The sequence below is a fragment of the Sphaerodactylus townsendi genome, linkage group LG08 (assembly GCF_021028975.2).
Source record: "Sphaerodactylus townsendi isolate TG3544 linkage group LG08, MPM_Stown_v2.3, whole genome shotgun sequence".
NCBI classification, from domain to species: Eukaryota; Metazoa; Chordata; class Lepidosauria; order Squamata; family Sphaerodactylidae; genus Sphaerodactylus; species Sphaerodactylus townsendi.
Genome location: NC_059432.1, coordinates 25,604,280 through 25,620,731, shown reverse-complemented (window position 1 = coordinate 25,620,731; position 16,452 = coordinate 25,604,280). Strand labels below are relative to the sequence as shown.

The 16,452-nt window shown below is 38.4% G+C and overlaps 1 protein-coding gene across 1 annotated transcript in view; it reads right to left on the bottom strand.

The window, feature by feature from the left end:
• Positions 1-2,068: 2,068 nt before the first annotated feature.
• COL13A1 (collagen type XIII alpha 1 chain) overlaps positions 2,069-16,452 on the bottom strand; it is a 248,821-nt gene continuing 234,437 nt past the window's right edge. Inside the window, exons 40-41 of the mRNA XM_048505280.1 lie at positions 8,610-8,648; positions 2,069-5,633 (exon numbers count right to left, since the gene is read on the bottom strand). Of these exons, the coding sequence (XP_048361237.1) occupies positions 5,631-5,633; positions 8,610-8,648 (42 nt within the window). The 3' untranslated portion in view covers positions 2,069-5,630. The remainder of the gene's footprint in view (positions 5,634-8,609; positions 8,649-16,452) is intronic.

Genomic DNA, 16,452 nt, shown 5'->3' with positions numbered 1-16,452 from the left:
ACGAACATAAATGTCCAGGCCCACTTAATTTTAGATAGACCACCAGTCTTCAAAGGAGACCATTTCCCTCCCCTTTCTGGTCCCTAAAATATAACTTTTAAAAAATTGGTACTATTTTAAATTACTACTATATTTAGAGAAACCATTTTGATGCCTGAGTCCAGTACTGGTTGTGTGTAGGTATGTAGGACTAGCATTGTGAAGACAGGAATAGATATGTATGCTCCTGAAAGTAATACCATGTGGCTATAAACATCTTCATACAGATGTCTATCCTGATGCACTTACAGCAGTTTATTTGTACTGCATTATTTTCAGTACGTATCTAAATTCCTATTACCATACATATTGTGATGTTAGTAGTGATGCATAAATACGCCTAAATAAGATTGGATTGGAACCTCAGCATTTAGGGAGGGCACTCGCTATTGTTTGGTCCTCAAGGTGGTATGTGGAAAAAGAAAAGTTGTGAGCTGAACATCATTCCCTCAGCAGAAAAAAAAGAGAGGGAAAAGCATGAGAGAGATATTCTGGAGTTCAGAAAAAAATGTCACAAAGGTCCAAAGTAAACGTTACAAATCACACAAGTTATCCACAGGCACTAGCAACCATACTGCAGCTGAAAGTTCTGCTGGCAACTCAGTTTTGAAGCACAGAAGGGACCCAATTTGGATTGGGACAGAAGTGCAGGAGGAGAGGAGCCGTCCCTCCACCAGTGATCTCCACAAGCTGACACTGTGGGCATTATTTGCCTGTCAGGGAGCTGCTCATGCATCCCACCAAAAGGGCAAGTGATACCTCCTGTGAACATTTTGGTGTAGGAAAGCATTAAAAAGGGTGGCAGGACCCCTCTCCCCCCAACATCATTGTCCTGATCCAAATCGGGCCGCTGCAGAGCTTCTAAATGGACTTGACACTGGGAACTCTCACAGTATGGCTGCTAGCATTTATGATGAACTCATGTAATGTGTAACATATAATTAGATACTAAGAACAAAGCAGTAAGGAACTATTTCCTTTCTTTCCAAAACATTAAAAATTCAACTAAAGAAAATGCAACAGTGTAAAAAAGGAACAGTAATAGTCAACTAAGAATGAAACAAATTTGAGTTAAATTAACATCAGTGAGCATAGATTTCTCATAATAAAACAGGCATGCTGTCTGGCAGTTCTGGTCACCTCCTTGGCAACAAACTTGATACTTCAAACCCAGTTACAAATTAAGATTATTCGGGTTATTTAGATTATTCAGTGTCAGTGTTTCTTACACTGAATAATCTAAATTTGTATTAAACAATAAAGGAGATTAAAACATTTCTTCTTGTTCATCTTTTGTGAATGCACAGCCTCTTTAATCCTGCACACATTAGCCCAATTCAAAAATTTACATGTGCAGAAGCTCAGCAGTGCACACAAAGCCTTCCCCTTCATTGCTGTGTGTGGAATAATCCTCTGTGCATCTCCACTGCAGTGTACTTAGTGGGAGCTCTATGTATGCTTAGAATAGTTGTGGAATCCAGGATCAGTATGGTTAAGTGAAAAGCCTTTGGAACTAACACATCCTTTGCAATCCGGCACAGTTATACACAATAGAGTGCTCCTCGTTTGAGCATCATTAAAATGTGTACATCTTTGTGCTTTGTGCTATACTGTCACCAGTGGATTGGATCTTACAAACAATTGGACTGTCCTTGACTTCTCCCAGCAGCTACCTTAAGATGTCTGAAAAGCCAAGGCTGTGGATATGGGAGTCTCATAGACAAAATGCTGTGGTAGATGGGGCAGCAGTGCAGAGGGAGGATTAGGTCAGATTTTCTGTCAGCTTTCCTGCAGTTCAGGAGGAGCAGCAAAGCAAGCTTTCTTCTGGCACTAGAGATTTGTGAGATCCAACCCAAAGTGTTTAGGAACCGATCTAATGATGTATGCTGCACATAAGTAATTCTGACAGACCAATATTCATTACTATTTATATTGTGAATCCTCAGTAAGAAGTTCAAATCTAAGCTCATTGAAAAATAAAATGTGGTTTATGTTGCAAGTCAGTGCAGAAGAAAATAGAACAAATATATTTTAAAGTGATTATACTTTTCTGTTTTAATAATTTTTTTAAAAAATGTTCAGAGGCACTTGATAATTTTCAATGACTGAAAAACATAGTGGTTAAATCTCTTACACATTACGTTATCTGATCTAGGCCACCATATATGGAAATAAATTCCACTGTATTCAGCAGGCTTTATTTCCAGTTTAAACTTTCACATCAGAGCTTTGTTGTACACAAAGAACTTTTAAAGAATCTTTCCACATAACAAATGTATGCATTTATTTTAAATGTTAATTTTCTGTAATCTCAATGCATATGGTTTCCTGAGGCAGCTCTGTATGTGCAAGAATAGATACTCACAGAGTTGTTTTTTCTACTGAAGGAAATGGGGAAGTCCTTATCTAAGTAGTAGCACCATATATTCATTGCATGTGCAGACTTACTAGACTGGAGTTTCTCTGCTATAGAAGATCTTAGGCCAGAAAATGGCGAAGAGGTAAAGGAACATGCGGCGAAACGGAAAGAATCTCTGGCACCTGTCTCTCCAGCAAAAGACACTGCAGAATGCCTATGCCTAAATAATTTTTAGAGGTAATATATAAGAATTACAGGAAATAGGGGCATTAATAGAAGTTTTAGAGTTAGTTGACAAACTATAGCAAGTTACTTGAACTACACTAGTTCATTTTAGATGTTTTAAAGAATTCAGATGGTATCACAAAACTATTAACGAAAATTAGTTTTGTCATCAAAATAATGAATAACGGATGAATGGAAGAAACCAACTTACACATGTTTCCCTAGCAATTAAAGCAGCACCTTATTTGTAAGCTAAGCACTGGGATTGTTCCATTGAAGGGAAGGGGGGGGGGGGGTAAAGACCGGCTTAGTTATTCAAGAGTTTATCAGACAGCAAAATATTTTAGGACACACATAACATGGGGTGTTCTTGTAGTATAAAAAAGGAAATATGAAACAAATAAAATTAAAACTATGCAAAAGAAGCTGTCCTATAAAATCAAACATTTGGCAAACTGAAAATTATTTTCTGTTACACAAAAAGACAACCTTTCCCCAGAAAAATCAACAAAAGCTCCTGAAGTTATGGAAGGGTTAACGATGGAATCATCAAATGTGAATTAGTTAATGTTCATCATCTGGTAACCAGGAAAGAAGGTAAAAACACTGATGTCTCTTCATGGAGCTGTTTTTCAAAACAAATATAAAAGTCTCTCTTAGAAGGCTGAGAAAATCTCACCTTACAAAAACCAAGCATAGAACTCTTGTCTATGTCTTAATGCTCTTCACATTAGCTGATGGACAACATGCCAAGATCTTCATGTGAAGGCTTCTATCATTATAACAGAATGAATGAAAATGGAAGAATGAAACAGAAGCCAGTCTCCTTTCACCATTAGCAGTGGCTCTGGCCTCTGGAAGAGGAGAGCAAAAAACACTGGCATGTCCATCTCCTGCAGCCGCACCGGGTCCACTATTCAGGAGCAAAACTCTGGCGTTCATGACTCAAGAATATTTCTGTGCCCCTCGGAGATAACTCAATATCTTCAGCAAACCTTCAGGCACGGTGTTCTTCTGTCACCACTGTAGGCCTTCCACAAGAATCTCCACCCTCTTACTTGCTTCATTTTTTGGCTATCAGCCAAGGTGTTTGACCCTTTAAGTGACAGATAAATGATTTCATATAGAAATGCCCTTTCAGAAGACTACTAAAGCGCTGCTCATATTTGCTTCAGTTTATGCAAAATCTCAACAATCTAAATTCACCTTTATGATAGTAGTATATATTTACACATGACCCCATCTATCTATTCTAAACGTCGTTAATATTCTTAATTAACAGCAGCAGCAAGTACTCTGTCTTCTGTCTATACGTCATTGGCCAATTGAAGCACTCCTGAGTTAGCTGTTTTTGCAAATTCACCATCCCTGTTCTGAATATGATGGCAGCAAAACACCCATTCATTTTAATGTGGCTGCATCTAAATTTGAGGGAGTTTTGGGTGTTGCTGTAAGAGCTACCCATTTAGAGCACATCATGGCATCTATAATTCTTCCCATTCATTGCCAATTTTGATTTTGAAAGCTGTGACCAGAGATTTACTGAGAAAACATGGATTGTTAGGTAAGGGATAGTAGATGTTTTATTATCTGAATGATATATTTCAGAACTATGAGCTAATAATTTGCCTGCAAATAATTCTTGAGTCTTGTTTTTTCCCTATCTTCAGTGGACAGGGCACACAGTTGTCTTTCCCTTTTCTCACACTGATGATCAACATATCCTAGTAATTTTTTTCCATTATAAAACTCAGGTTATGGTAACCACTTCAGGTATCAGAGGAAAGGAAAGAAAGTGTTCATTTTGTCCATTACAGCGAGGACAAGAGCTAATTAGCATTAAAATTAAGAAAACATAATTAGGTCAAGTAATTGAAGAGCTGTATGACTTGTGAGAGCTAGAAGTGACATGCCAAACAAACTTTTTCACTAGCAAGACCATTTGATACCGTTTTGAATTAAATATTTAGAGGGCAACAGTGCATTGGAAGAAGTTGTCCGTGCAGCGAAATAAACTGTCCTGTATAGCTCAACAGAAGAGAGATAAAAAGCCAGGCATTAATGTTTGACGATTCCATTTTCTGCTATTTAGAAGTATTTTGGTCCAGGTATGCATCATAAACCTACAGTTTCCACCAGTGGACTCTTTAGTTATGCTTTGTTGAGGGTCATGATGTGGAGGCCCTGAGGCTGAGCCTGTGGTGCGGGGGATAGGTTGGGCTGCCAGGAGAAAAAGTGTTCTGTCTTTTTAATACATACTTAATTGAATGTTAGGTATTTACCTCTAAGCCATGAAAACCTTCAGTTGTCCACTATCACACAATCGCTACTGAAATAAATTTTTCTCCAGACCTGTTGGCAACCCTAGGGGTATGCTCCTTTGGCACCATTTTTAAAATCTGGCTGCTATTTTCCCTACTAGGATATACATTCAGGTACTTAAATAGATCCTAATCTAGTAGTTCAGCCAATTCTAGAAGACAGGTCTTCTGCATGTCCCTGTTTGTTTGGTACTAAAATTTTGTGCCCTCTACTGGTAATTAAACATTTATAGACCCTGTGATAACTCTCCTAATCAATTTGTCAATTTTAAAACAGAAAATTGGTATTTAATTTTAATAATGAACCTTCATAGTACTTTTAATTGTTCTTGCATTCACTATCAAATGGTTTTGCTCTTTGTATTTACATAGGGTGGTTCCTTCTGGCACCCTCAAATGCAATAATTTATTATGCTGTAATACTTACTATGAATGCACAAATATCATGCAAATATTGCAGCTGTATTCCACAATGCAGGAAGCATAGTATCAATATACATACAATTATACAAGCAACTGACAATCAGATAAAAGGCAAAAATTAGTATTTTCTGTACAAAAATACACAGCTTTTCATAAATTGTAAAATGCATATCTTTTGGCACTTTCAGACAAAGACACTGTATAAAAATAAATATTCTATGTACAAACACACATACACACAGGACAGTCCATGGTTAAAATCTTCACTGCAAAAGAAAAATACAAACCAGTGTTAGTATAACACAAAAAGCTTTTAGAATGGGATTTCCTATATCAAGAAATTGCTGTGAAGTTATACTGTCATGTGAGAATATTCTATGGTACTACTCAAACTGGATACAGTCCAGCCAAGGTGAAACACTTTTAAATCCAATTGATTTCTGTGGGAGAGATTTACACATGTGTCTAATTCTCTTAAAATCAATGTGACTTAAAAGCGATTTTGGCTGAACTGTGCTTATTGTGTTGTCAGCAGGAATTGAAGATCAGTGATTAAACTCTAGTTTCTTCACCTATTAATGTTACATTGAAGAACTGTGTTCTGCAGTAATTCAAATGGCAAGGAATACTGCCAAGCCAGGTCCCAATGAAACTACTGGAATGCCTCAGAAGGCTCACAAGTCAGAAGATCCAGTATTTATTTATTTTCAAAACCATCTTTAGACACTATAGTGTAAATTTCACATTACTCTTCAATACATTGATGACATAGCCAAGAGTTCTTTTTCTATCAGTAATCACTGTATGGGACACTCATAATTCCAGACACATTTGCAGTTGTTATAGAAGAGTAATGAATTTGGACATCCCCTCCCCCGCAGGGGTTATACCTCATTCTTTGAGAGAAGCAGTATCTCCTGCAGCATATAGAGCCTTCCCATTGCTAGAGGTGACATGCCAGGTATCAACCCGAAAGTCTGTGCATTTCTGTACCTGTCACTACTTTCTTATTTGGTGGGAAGGTTCTAAAACAAACTTTGACCAAATAAGCATCTGCTATATTCCTCCTGAGTTCTTAACTGCTCAAGGCTGTCCCACCCAGATGATGGGTGAAAGAAAAATATGATTACTTTCCATGAGTTTCTGTTCTTGGTGATCCAAAAAGGGGCATTCTTCCCAAAACACTGGGTTATGTTATTGCTGGCTAGACATTATCAGCAGAATCTTGGGGCATTTATGGTTGCGTTACTTAACCCACAGTTGTGTGCTTAATGGTGGTTTTTTGTTTGCACAGGTGATTCTCCTCTTGCCAACAGTCCCTAGCCAAGACGGATTCCTCACGGGCCAAAATCACCAGTGTCAGCCCAGTAAAAACATTGTTTGAAGGGGGAGGGGTCTTCCCACGGCTGCTGCCTCCAAATTGAGGCAGTGCTGCTCTTTTCCCCTCCAAATGGTGTTTAGCGAGTCTTTTGGAAAGCGTCGTTCACCCTGAGCGGAGCAAACGGCACTGGGTGCAAGGTGCCGTTTTCCAGCATGCCACTTTTAAAAAACTTACCTCCTCTGCCCAGCATATCTCTGTTGGGATGAGGGGACACGCCCTCTGCCCCTAAACCGTTGCCAGGGCCATGGGGGCATGTCCCCTTGTCCCGACGGAGCTACGCAGGTAGGAGTAGGTAGGTTAGGAAAAAAGCGGCACGCCTCCATGCGGAGGTGCCGCTAGCACATGAGTGTGCAAACGCCCCCAGGCCAGTGCTGGTGTCATGTACCGGGTGCCCTGCTGCTCCTGGGGTCCGTGCAGAATCCACCCAAGTCGATCAACCATTTTACCTGCCCAGTACTTCTGTACTGTTTCCATGCAATCACCATTTGGGAAGGTTGCTTACTGCCTGTTTTGTTTTGCAGTCTTTGGTCTAGCATTAGTTTGCTGGTGCATGTCAATTTCTTGTTTATTTTCCAAGGATAGACTTTCAGCCTGAATTTTTTTTAATCCCTTCTGATCTTTCTGAAATGGTGGCTCAGAGAGTGGGAGAAAATGGTGTGGATGGAGGAAGATGGAGAAGAACAAGAAAACCTGGAGAAAGCTAAACATATGCAGATCTCCTTCATTTTTCCTGAGAAGGGGAAGGAAAAGTAGCACTTTCAAAATTTTGGAAAACCTGAAGATTCTCTGATCTGAAGGCGGTGTGACTGCTGAAGAGGAGGAAATGTGTGTAATCAAGAATCAAACCCGAAAGGAATGTACACTCAAGGCAAAAAAGACAACATGTGCATTAAAGCCTTTGGTGAGAACTTCCAAGGAACATGGTTATTCAGTTTTCAGAAGGTCCCTGCCACACATTACTGAAAGGGGCAACAGCTGGCTTAAGAGCAGATGGAATCTGGCCCAGAGAGATCTAGGGAGCCTCAATTTGACAAGTGAAATAGTTAGGGTAGTTCTCAGACCCATTAGTTCTAAAAACAACGAGAATCAGTAAGTGTGTGAAGACGCTGGATTTTATCAACATTTTTCAGAAGGTGGTATTAGAGCAACTGGAGAAGTTAGAGACTCAAAATGGGCCGCATATGAGCCAAATAATTTTCCTTCTAAAGAAGCTGCCTGTCTCTATTATTTTTCTACCCCAACCCCTCTTTTAGTTTTGCTTTTCCTTCTTGCTCTCTTTTTATTCTTGGTTTATTTTTATCTATTATTTATCTATTGCTTATTTTCTAAATTATCTTTTTTCATTTTTATAATTTTTGTTGAATTTTTTAATTTTTTTTAAAGTGTGACTTCTGTGGAATAGTCTCACCATTTGCTTTCATGCTTAGTCAGTTTGAATCCAATGGGATGTCTCTTTATATGTAGTATTCTCACGTTTCTGCCATGTTTTAAAAATGTTATTGGCTTTTTGAAGTTAACATTCCCTTTTCTAGTTTCTTGGGGAGTGGCCAAAATACTTCTATACCAGCCTGGAGTGTGGCAGAAAAGCCCCTCCCATAAAGATCTCCAAAGAAAGTATCAACCCTGCCAGTCTCCAGGCGGAGCTGATTCTCATCGATCAAGAACTGCCCCACCATGAACAAAAATTCACAGCAAACTTTCACACTTTTCTTTCCTATTAGGATCATACTAAACCCACCCCAAACAAGTCTGTTAACTGGGAAAAGATTATGTCACTGCAAGTCCTTCATGCTCTACAGGTCATTTTTATTAGATGCACAACATGTGGCAACATATTTATCACCATACCATATTATTTTACCTTATTCCAGCATCCCTGAATTGGCAAACCATCCTCTCCCTGTGACAGAGAATGACAGGAGTTTAGATGTCAAGACACAGAGAAACTAAAACAGGTCAGTAGGAAAATCAGTAATGCAGTTGCAGATTTAAAAAATAAATAATGTAATTCATTCTGTTGGTTCAAGAATCCTGCTTTATATTCAGCAAACTTATATAAACCAAACTACAGCTATCAGAATTTCAGAACTAAATTTACTTCTAGTTTACAAACATAAGGGTATGATCCAGCTCCACAGAAGGTATATAATGTTGACAATGAATTCAATCATAAGTGGATTAACTCTCAATCAGTTATTTAAACTACTGAAGTATCCAGAAGTGTTTCCTCAAGATAGCTCTCCGATATTGCAGCTACAGGATAGCACATATGCTGTCGCCAGTAGTGACTTGAGCAGCAAATGTTTTGTTCATTCTATTTTGTAACCATTTTCATTATTAAAAAATTCTTAAAAGATTGAGGTTCTCTTAAGGTTCTACTCAAATATGTGAATTTCAATAGTGCCTTTTAAAAACAGCAGGAAGGTTGTCCCCTCCTATAGGTAGGTTTACTAAACATGTTTACTAACAACATTTAATTTAGTTCTTTGTAGGCTATCTTGCAAGTGCATCCCTTTTTTTAAAAAAATGGTGAAAATAAGAACTAACTCTTGTATTGAGACTATGCTCACACATCCACAGTGATCAAAGAACATAACAAGATATCCGGAAATCTCATTGCAGACCTCATTAAAAAAATTAAGAAGAGCCCAATTTGGATAGGTGTTGTGGTATGTGTGTGGAAGAAATTGAATTCTCCCCCCAGAAGATTTTCCTGACAGAAACTGACTCCAAGCCCAACAGAGAATAGAGGCAGGTATAATATGAATACCTGTTAATTTCATCTATGGGGCTAATAGCAGCAAGTGTGTTAAGGCAGGGTGGCTGTATGTGTGTGTCAAATGAAAGAACAGTAAAATATTAACCCCTCTTCCCTTATGCCCTAATCAAAACTGCCCCTCCTTCCATGGCTTTAAAAAAAAACCAAAATAGATAATGGGATCCCAACCACGTCTTGTTTAGTTATGCCCTCAAAGGACAGCTGTGGGTGCTAATGTCTGAAAGGCCTTTGTGTCAATAATGTACCTGTAGAGCTGGGCAAACTGAAAAATAGGTTGCTTACCTCTAAATGTTGTTCTTCAAGTGGTCATCTGTGCATCACACTGAGTGAAGACTAGCAAGCTGATGTGTCGGGAGGAGGGTACAAGTGTGTTTAGGAGAAAAGATACTGCAGAGTGCCTCATCCAAAGAAGCATCCATCCATGTCTGGTATCAAAGGCATAACGTTTCATAAAAGTGAATAGCTAAGTCCATGTGGCAGCATGGCACAGTTCTAGCAGAGAGATTTCTTTGGCAAATGCAGAAGAAATTGCCCTAGTTGAGTGAGCTTTCATGACTGCGGTTAGTGGAACTCCAAGGATTTTTTGAGTTTTGCCGGGTTTTTTTCACCTAAGGATTTTTTTTTGCTGAGAGTTGTAACTGTATGGACTTGGTGGGTCGGCATAGGGCAACCAGACTTACCTCTGCCCCTTTTTTCAACTCTCCCCTTCGAGCAGACAGCTTGTAGAGCTTCGGTCAGATGGAGACCTCTTTGAGGAGGGTCGGGGGTAGCAGAGTCGACAGTGGAAGAGCAGCGCCTTACAATATTGTGCTGAGCCAGGTGAACCAGACAAGTTCAATGGGGGGAGCCGGTGGCAGTGGCCTCCCAGAGCTAACTGTCACAGTTTGCCCAGGGCTCAGCCTCCAGGACACCGAAGACGGCTGCGGGGGTGCGACCCACCGGCAGTGAGAGAGCCAGGTTTGAGTGTGTCAGCTTGAGTGTGTGCTCCAAGCGGCGGTCGAGGAAGCGGGTGGCAAAGGCTCGGTGAGGGTGGGATATAAATTAAATACAAAATGAAATGAAAAAAATGTTTGAAGGCAGTTTTTATTTTATTTGAAACATTTTTATACGGCCTTCTTATCCAATCAGGGTCCACAAAATAGAATAGTTCTACAGTGTGGTATATTCAGTGACTGATATACTGAGATGATAGATCCTTTTTGCTACTAGAGTAAGACAGGAACATCTGTTGTTTGTTCTAAGACAGGGGTCGGCAACCCACGGCTCACGAGCCACATGTGATTCCTTCCCACTTGTACTGTGGCTCCCGGCGTGGCTGCCCCTTCCAGAGGCGTGCCAAGTCCAAATGGTGCCTGGAGACTAAAAACCCTCCAGGCGCCACCCCCCATGGAGCTCCGCTTACTTGCGAGTAAGCGCAATGGCTTACTCGCAAGTAAGCACCGCAGCGCTTACTCGTACAGCCCCGCCTCATCAGCCGCCATCTTTAGAGCAATCTTTAGACAATTGCCCTTTCAAGAAAGTCACATAGAGGCTGACTGTCAGAAGCTGAGCCTCAGAGCCTGCTGGGGGAGAGTGAATGAGGGGGAGGAGGGGAATGACGGACAGACGGACAGACGGCCGGCCAGCTGGCTGGGGGCGGGGCAGGATCCTGCTGGGGAAGAGGCACTCGCCCCCTGTTCTGGAAGTGGGGGAGGTGCTCTGCCATTGGCGGCAGCTGGGGCTGGCTGGGTGTGGGGCGGGGCAGCGGAGAGGCTCTCCGGCTGCTGCCGCCAGGTCCAAATGGCTCTTTGGGTGGCAAAGGTTGCCAACCCCTGTTCTAAGAGATCAACCTATGAAAGTGGCCAGTGCCTTTCTCTCATCCAGGTAGTGGTTTGACCTCTTGGCATCTATCACTGAAAGTGATAGTTCAATAGGAGTTTGTCCTGGTTCAAACGGAATTCTGATGCCATCTTAGGCAGGAAGGTGATGTAAGGGAAGAGGATTACCTTGTCCCAGTGAAGTCATAGAAAAGGTGAATATGTTCAAAGAGCAGCAGGGGTGGAATTTGACTAACATCGATTCTACCCCCAGCCACATCTCTGGAATGCCCCTGCTATGTCGGCCATCTGCCAGCAAATTTGTCCCTTCTCTGGGGTAATTCCCCCTGAGAAAGCATTTCTGCCAGCATAGGGCTGCACCACCTCCAGGAATCACTTCAGCCCCCACCCACTCTGGATTGGGTTGGGAGAGTCTCAGGATGAAAGGTAATGAAGCCTTGGTAGTAGCTAGATGAACATTGACAGACAATAGTGACAGGCCTAGAGAAATACATGGAGTACATATTGTAGAATGAAAAGGAGTGTATACATGCATGAGCCTAGCCCATGTTGCAAAGCAAAGTTGGTGATCTGGTTCTGTTTGTTGTCACGGGATTTCCTAGTGGTTAGTTTCCTAGCATTAAAGAGGACTTCTCTTCCAGTTTCCAGGATCACTTGTTTAGCAGAATCCTCCAGGCTACCAAATATTGGATTCTGCCTGGCTAGATACAGGACCTTTGAGAATTATGGTTGGCATGACAAATAAGAACGGATGAGGATACAATCTGATGTATCTATCTTCTCTATATTCCCAGGGACATTGAAGACAAGGGGAAGAGAGGGAATGTTTAAAGTACTCACCCTGAGCACATTATCAAGAAGACATTTTCCATGGAATTGTGTCCCTGTCCTGCTTGAGCACAGTAACTGTAGCACTTTCTGTTGGACAGTATGGCAGACAAACATAACTGTCTGACCCACTGATGGAAGAGAGGTCCTATATATTTGTTGCTGATTGAATGTATATGAACCAGCGTACCCTGTCAACTGAGGGCTTCCACTGTTGTAGAAGCAGATGAATCTCCTGCACTGGCAACACACAAGATCATTTAGGTTGGTTGGCCCTTGTTTATATAATACATTGTGATCATGTTGTTGGTGGCCACCTGTACTATTTTGCATCTGAAACTGGGAAGGGAGGCATCAACACATTTGTTCACCACTAGGAGGTCCAGATGCTTTATATGAAGACTGCTGCTGTGTGGACCAAGTATGTATGGACCAAGTGTCATAATGAGTGTTGTGTCATTAGGGGTGGTGGAAACAATGGACCTCCCATGATTCAAGTGACTTCAAAATAATAATTACAAACCAGAACAGAAAAGAAATATACTATAACAGCAATGGTGGCAAGTCAAGGTATAAGCATCTATAAAAAGTTTCCAAATAACTAAAAATATGTCCATGCACAGTTGTGGTCCATATGTCATGTATTCAAATGTTGATAAGGTTGTTTGTTAAAACTCAAAAACAGGAAGAATGAAGGATACAGATGGTCTCTAAACAATCCACAAAAAATGGAAGAAAAGATGCAACAAGTTGATTCTCCAGTAAATAAAAACAAAGAACGGATTGGCAAAATGAGTGATAACATGGAGATGATATTAAAACATACTGGATCAACAAGATAAATTTGCAATGATAGAATTGAAGCAAAAGGAAAAAAATGTTAGGATTAGGGGATTTACCTGAAATAATGAAAATACATTCAAACGTATTTTGCCTATGTTAGGAGAGGTATGGAAAATATCTGATGACGAGGCATCAAAGGAAGTAAATAAAATATACAGAATCAACTCAAGAGTTACAAGGGAACGAAACCTACCAAGAGACATTATTATTAACTGTAAAGAGAAAACCAGGAGAGATGAGATTTTAAGATGTAACTCTACAAGTCCATTATATTTGGGAGGTAAAAAATTGATTATTCTCAAGGAAATACCAATTAGATTACTAAATACCAATTAGACTACTAAAAAGAAAAGGCTATTCTGACCAAGTAGAACTGCTTAATAAGAAGAAAATTGCACATAGATGGAACTTTCCAAAAGGAATGACTTTCCAATTCAACTCAAGAACTTATAATATTGGATACGGAAAAAGCGAAAGAATTTGTGGAGCTTAATAAAGATATTTTATTTTCATTAGTACAGTAAATTTGATATTTCATAAACATTTATACACTTGTATTTAATTAGCAATTTCAAAATGGATGGTAGCTTAATCTCTTGGAATGTAAATGGTATGAACAGTATAGTAAAGTGGAAAAAAATCTTTCATGACTTAATAAAAGATAATTACCTGATAATAAGTTTACAAGAGATGCACATCAAGCAGGGTGAAGAAAAATACATCAAAAATACAAAATTAGGGGCGTAAAACAAAGAAAAGGGAAGTGGCATTTTATATTTTAAAAGATATGAAACCAAAGGAGCTATATAAAGATCCAGAAGGGTGGTATCTACTTGTCAAAATTCAATGGCAAAAAAAATTCAATGGACCAAAAGTATGAAGTATGAAATGACATGGCATTATGTCTAAAAAGCGTTACTTAGTACATGGACAAGATACAGGAAAATCTTTTATACCGAAACACCTATATGGATTTCAAGAATGGAATTGTACCAAATGAAAGATAGAATTAATTTTAGAAATTGCCCGAGATATAAAGACTTGGTAGAGGTCAGACTAGGTGTAATAACCCTTAATAATAGAGACAATATAAAAGTTGGTGGCCATAGATGTGAACCATGAAATTATGCTCATCTGGAAGGAATTTTGGAAAGTGACATTTCTGCAGGTGGTATCTCATTTATGTGGAGTGATCTAGATTGTTAATGATAAATAGTGCAAAGTTAATCAGCAAATTTTATCAACTGCTATTAAAACAAAAGACAGAAAAGGAGGTAGTGAAACAATGTATGGTTGTGTGGGCACAAGAGTATGGGAATATTATGAAGTTGGAACAGTGGAATACATATTGGAAGAGTATATATTATCACACCTCAAACACTGATCTGTGGGAAAGCAATTTAAAAATGATGTACAGGACTTACATGACGCCAAAGAAATTGTACAAAATAAGTAAAAATAACTGAAAAATGCTGGAAGTTTCTGTGAGAAATTGGAACATTCAAACACATGTGGTGGGATTGTAATAAGGTGGAAAGTTTTTGGCAACAAATACATGCACAGGAAATACAAATTGTTGGTCAACAGTTTACTTCATTTCATTTTAACCTTTAATGGCATATAAATTATTTCAACAGTTTACTTTCCAGAGTATTATATATTTGGTAAGTCCAACTTTGTCTGGGAGAGAGCTGCTGAAAAGATATCATTTATTTTTTCATCTAACAGCAGTGGCAAGAATTGTGTTAGCGAGAGTATGGAAAACTGATAAGATACCAATCCTGGAAGACTGGAGGGAAAAAGTTCAATATTTCTCCAGTATGGAACAGATGGCACATGTGATTAGGAAGATACCCTATGACACATACAAAGAAAGATGGGAACCTTGGTTTGTATACATTAAGGAAACTAATTATGTTAAACATTGTTGCATGGCATACTGAACTTTAAAACAAACATAATGTCATGTACAGGAAGAAATGTATGAAAGAATGGTTTCATTTGCTCTCATATTTAGCAAAAAAATAGCTGATGATTTTCTTGATGACTAATGTAAAAGGAGAAGGAGAAAATTATTACTTATTTAGTGTAATAAGGGAGGCAGTGAAATTGTCTCAGTTTGTTGATAGTTGTTTTGCTGGTGTGTTACAGATGGTTTACAAACTGAAACAGATAGTTAATAGTAGTAGATATAGTAAGCAGAATTTTTTTGTAAATAGTTGTATGATTAATAACAATAATTAAGGTTTTAATTTTGTAATATAATAATCTATATTTAGTAAAAATTACCAAGTTGTCATATAATATATGTTGTGCATTAGCTTGATTATTGATGTCTTTGTCAATATTACTTTGTTGGAAATAAATTTATTTGGAAAAAAATAAAAAAAATTTATAAGTGCAAAGTAATGCACTTTATGCAAAGTAATGAATAGTATTAAAGATAATGGAATACCAGACTTGTGGAAAGAGGCAAATATTACATTAATTCCTAAAATGGAAAAAGTCATACCAAAAGTAATTAAGTTTAGACCCATTTCACTTTTGAACTTAGATTACAAATTATTTACCTCCATAATAGCTTCTAGGTTGAAAAACATAATAAAAGATCTGATTCACAAAGATCAAGAAGGCTTTCTCCCAGGCAGACAAATAAAAGAGAATGTGAGAGTATAGCTAAATATGATAGAATATTATCAAAAACATCCTGATAAACAAATGGCTTTAATCTTTTTAGATATAGAAAAAGCTTTTGATACTCTAGATTGGAATATTTTGATAGAGGTCTTAAGAAGGATGGACTATGGGGAAAACTTTACAAAATGGATAAAGGAAATTTATAAGGAACAATTCACAAGATTAATAGCAAATGAAGAAATGACACCTAGATATGAAATAAACAGACACTAGATAGAAATGCCCTATTTTTCCATTTCTCTTTATTATGGTTCTGAAAATATTAATTAATGATATAAGGAAGATTACTCAATTAAGGGTTTTAAGATTAGAAAAGAAGAATATAACATTAAAGTTTTTGCCATTGACCTTTTGATAATTTTGGAAGACCCAGAGGAAAGTATACAAATGCTTAATGATAAACAAAATTAATTTGGCAAGGTCTCAGGTAGTAAAGATTAGTCCAGAATTATTGTTGAAAATAAATTTATAGAAGCTCAAAAGTTGTTGGGGAAAAAACTGTTAAAATGGTTACTTGGGGATTACTACAACTAACTCTAATTTGATACTCTATCAAAATTATGACAAAAAAATCCTTAGAGAAGATTTGAAAAAGGGGAAGAATTTAAACTTGTCAGTTTTAGGTCAGATTTCAGTTATTAAAATGAACACTTTACCAAGAATTTTTTTTCTAAAACATTCCAATTATATATACTGAAAAACCATTGAACTTGCGGCAGAGAGAGCTGGTGGACTTTATA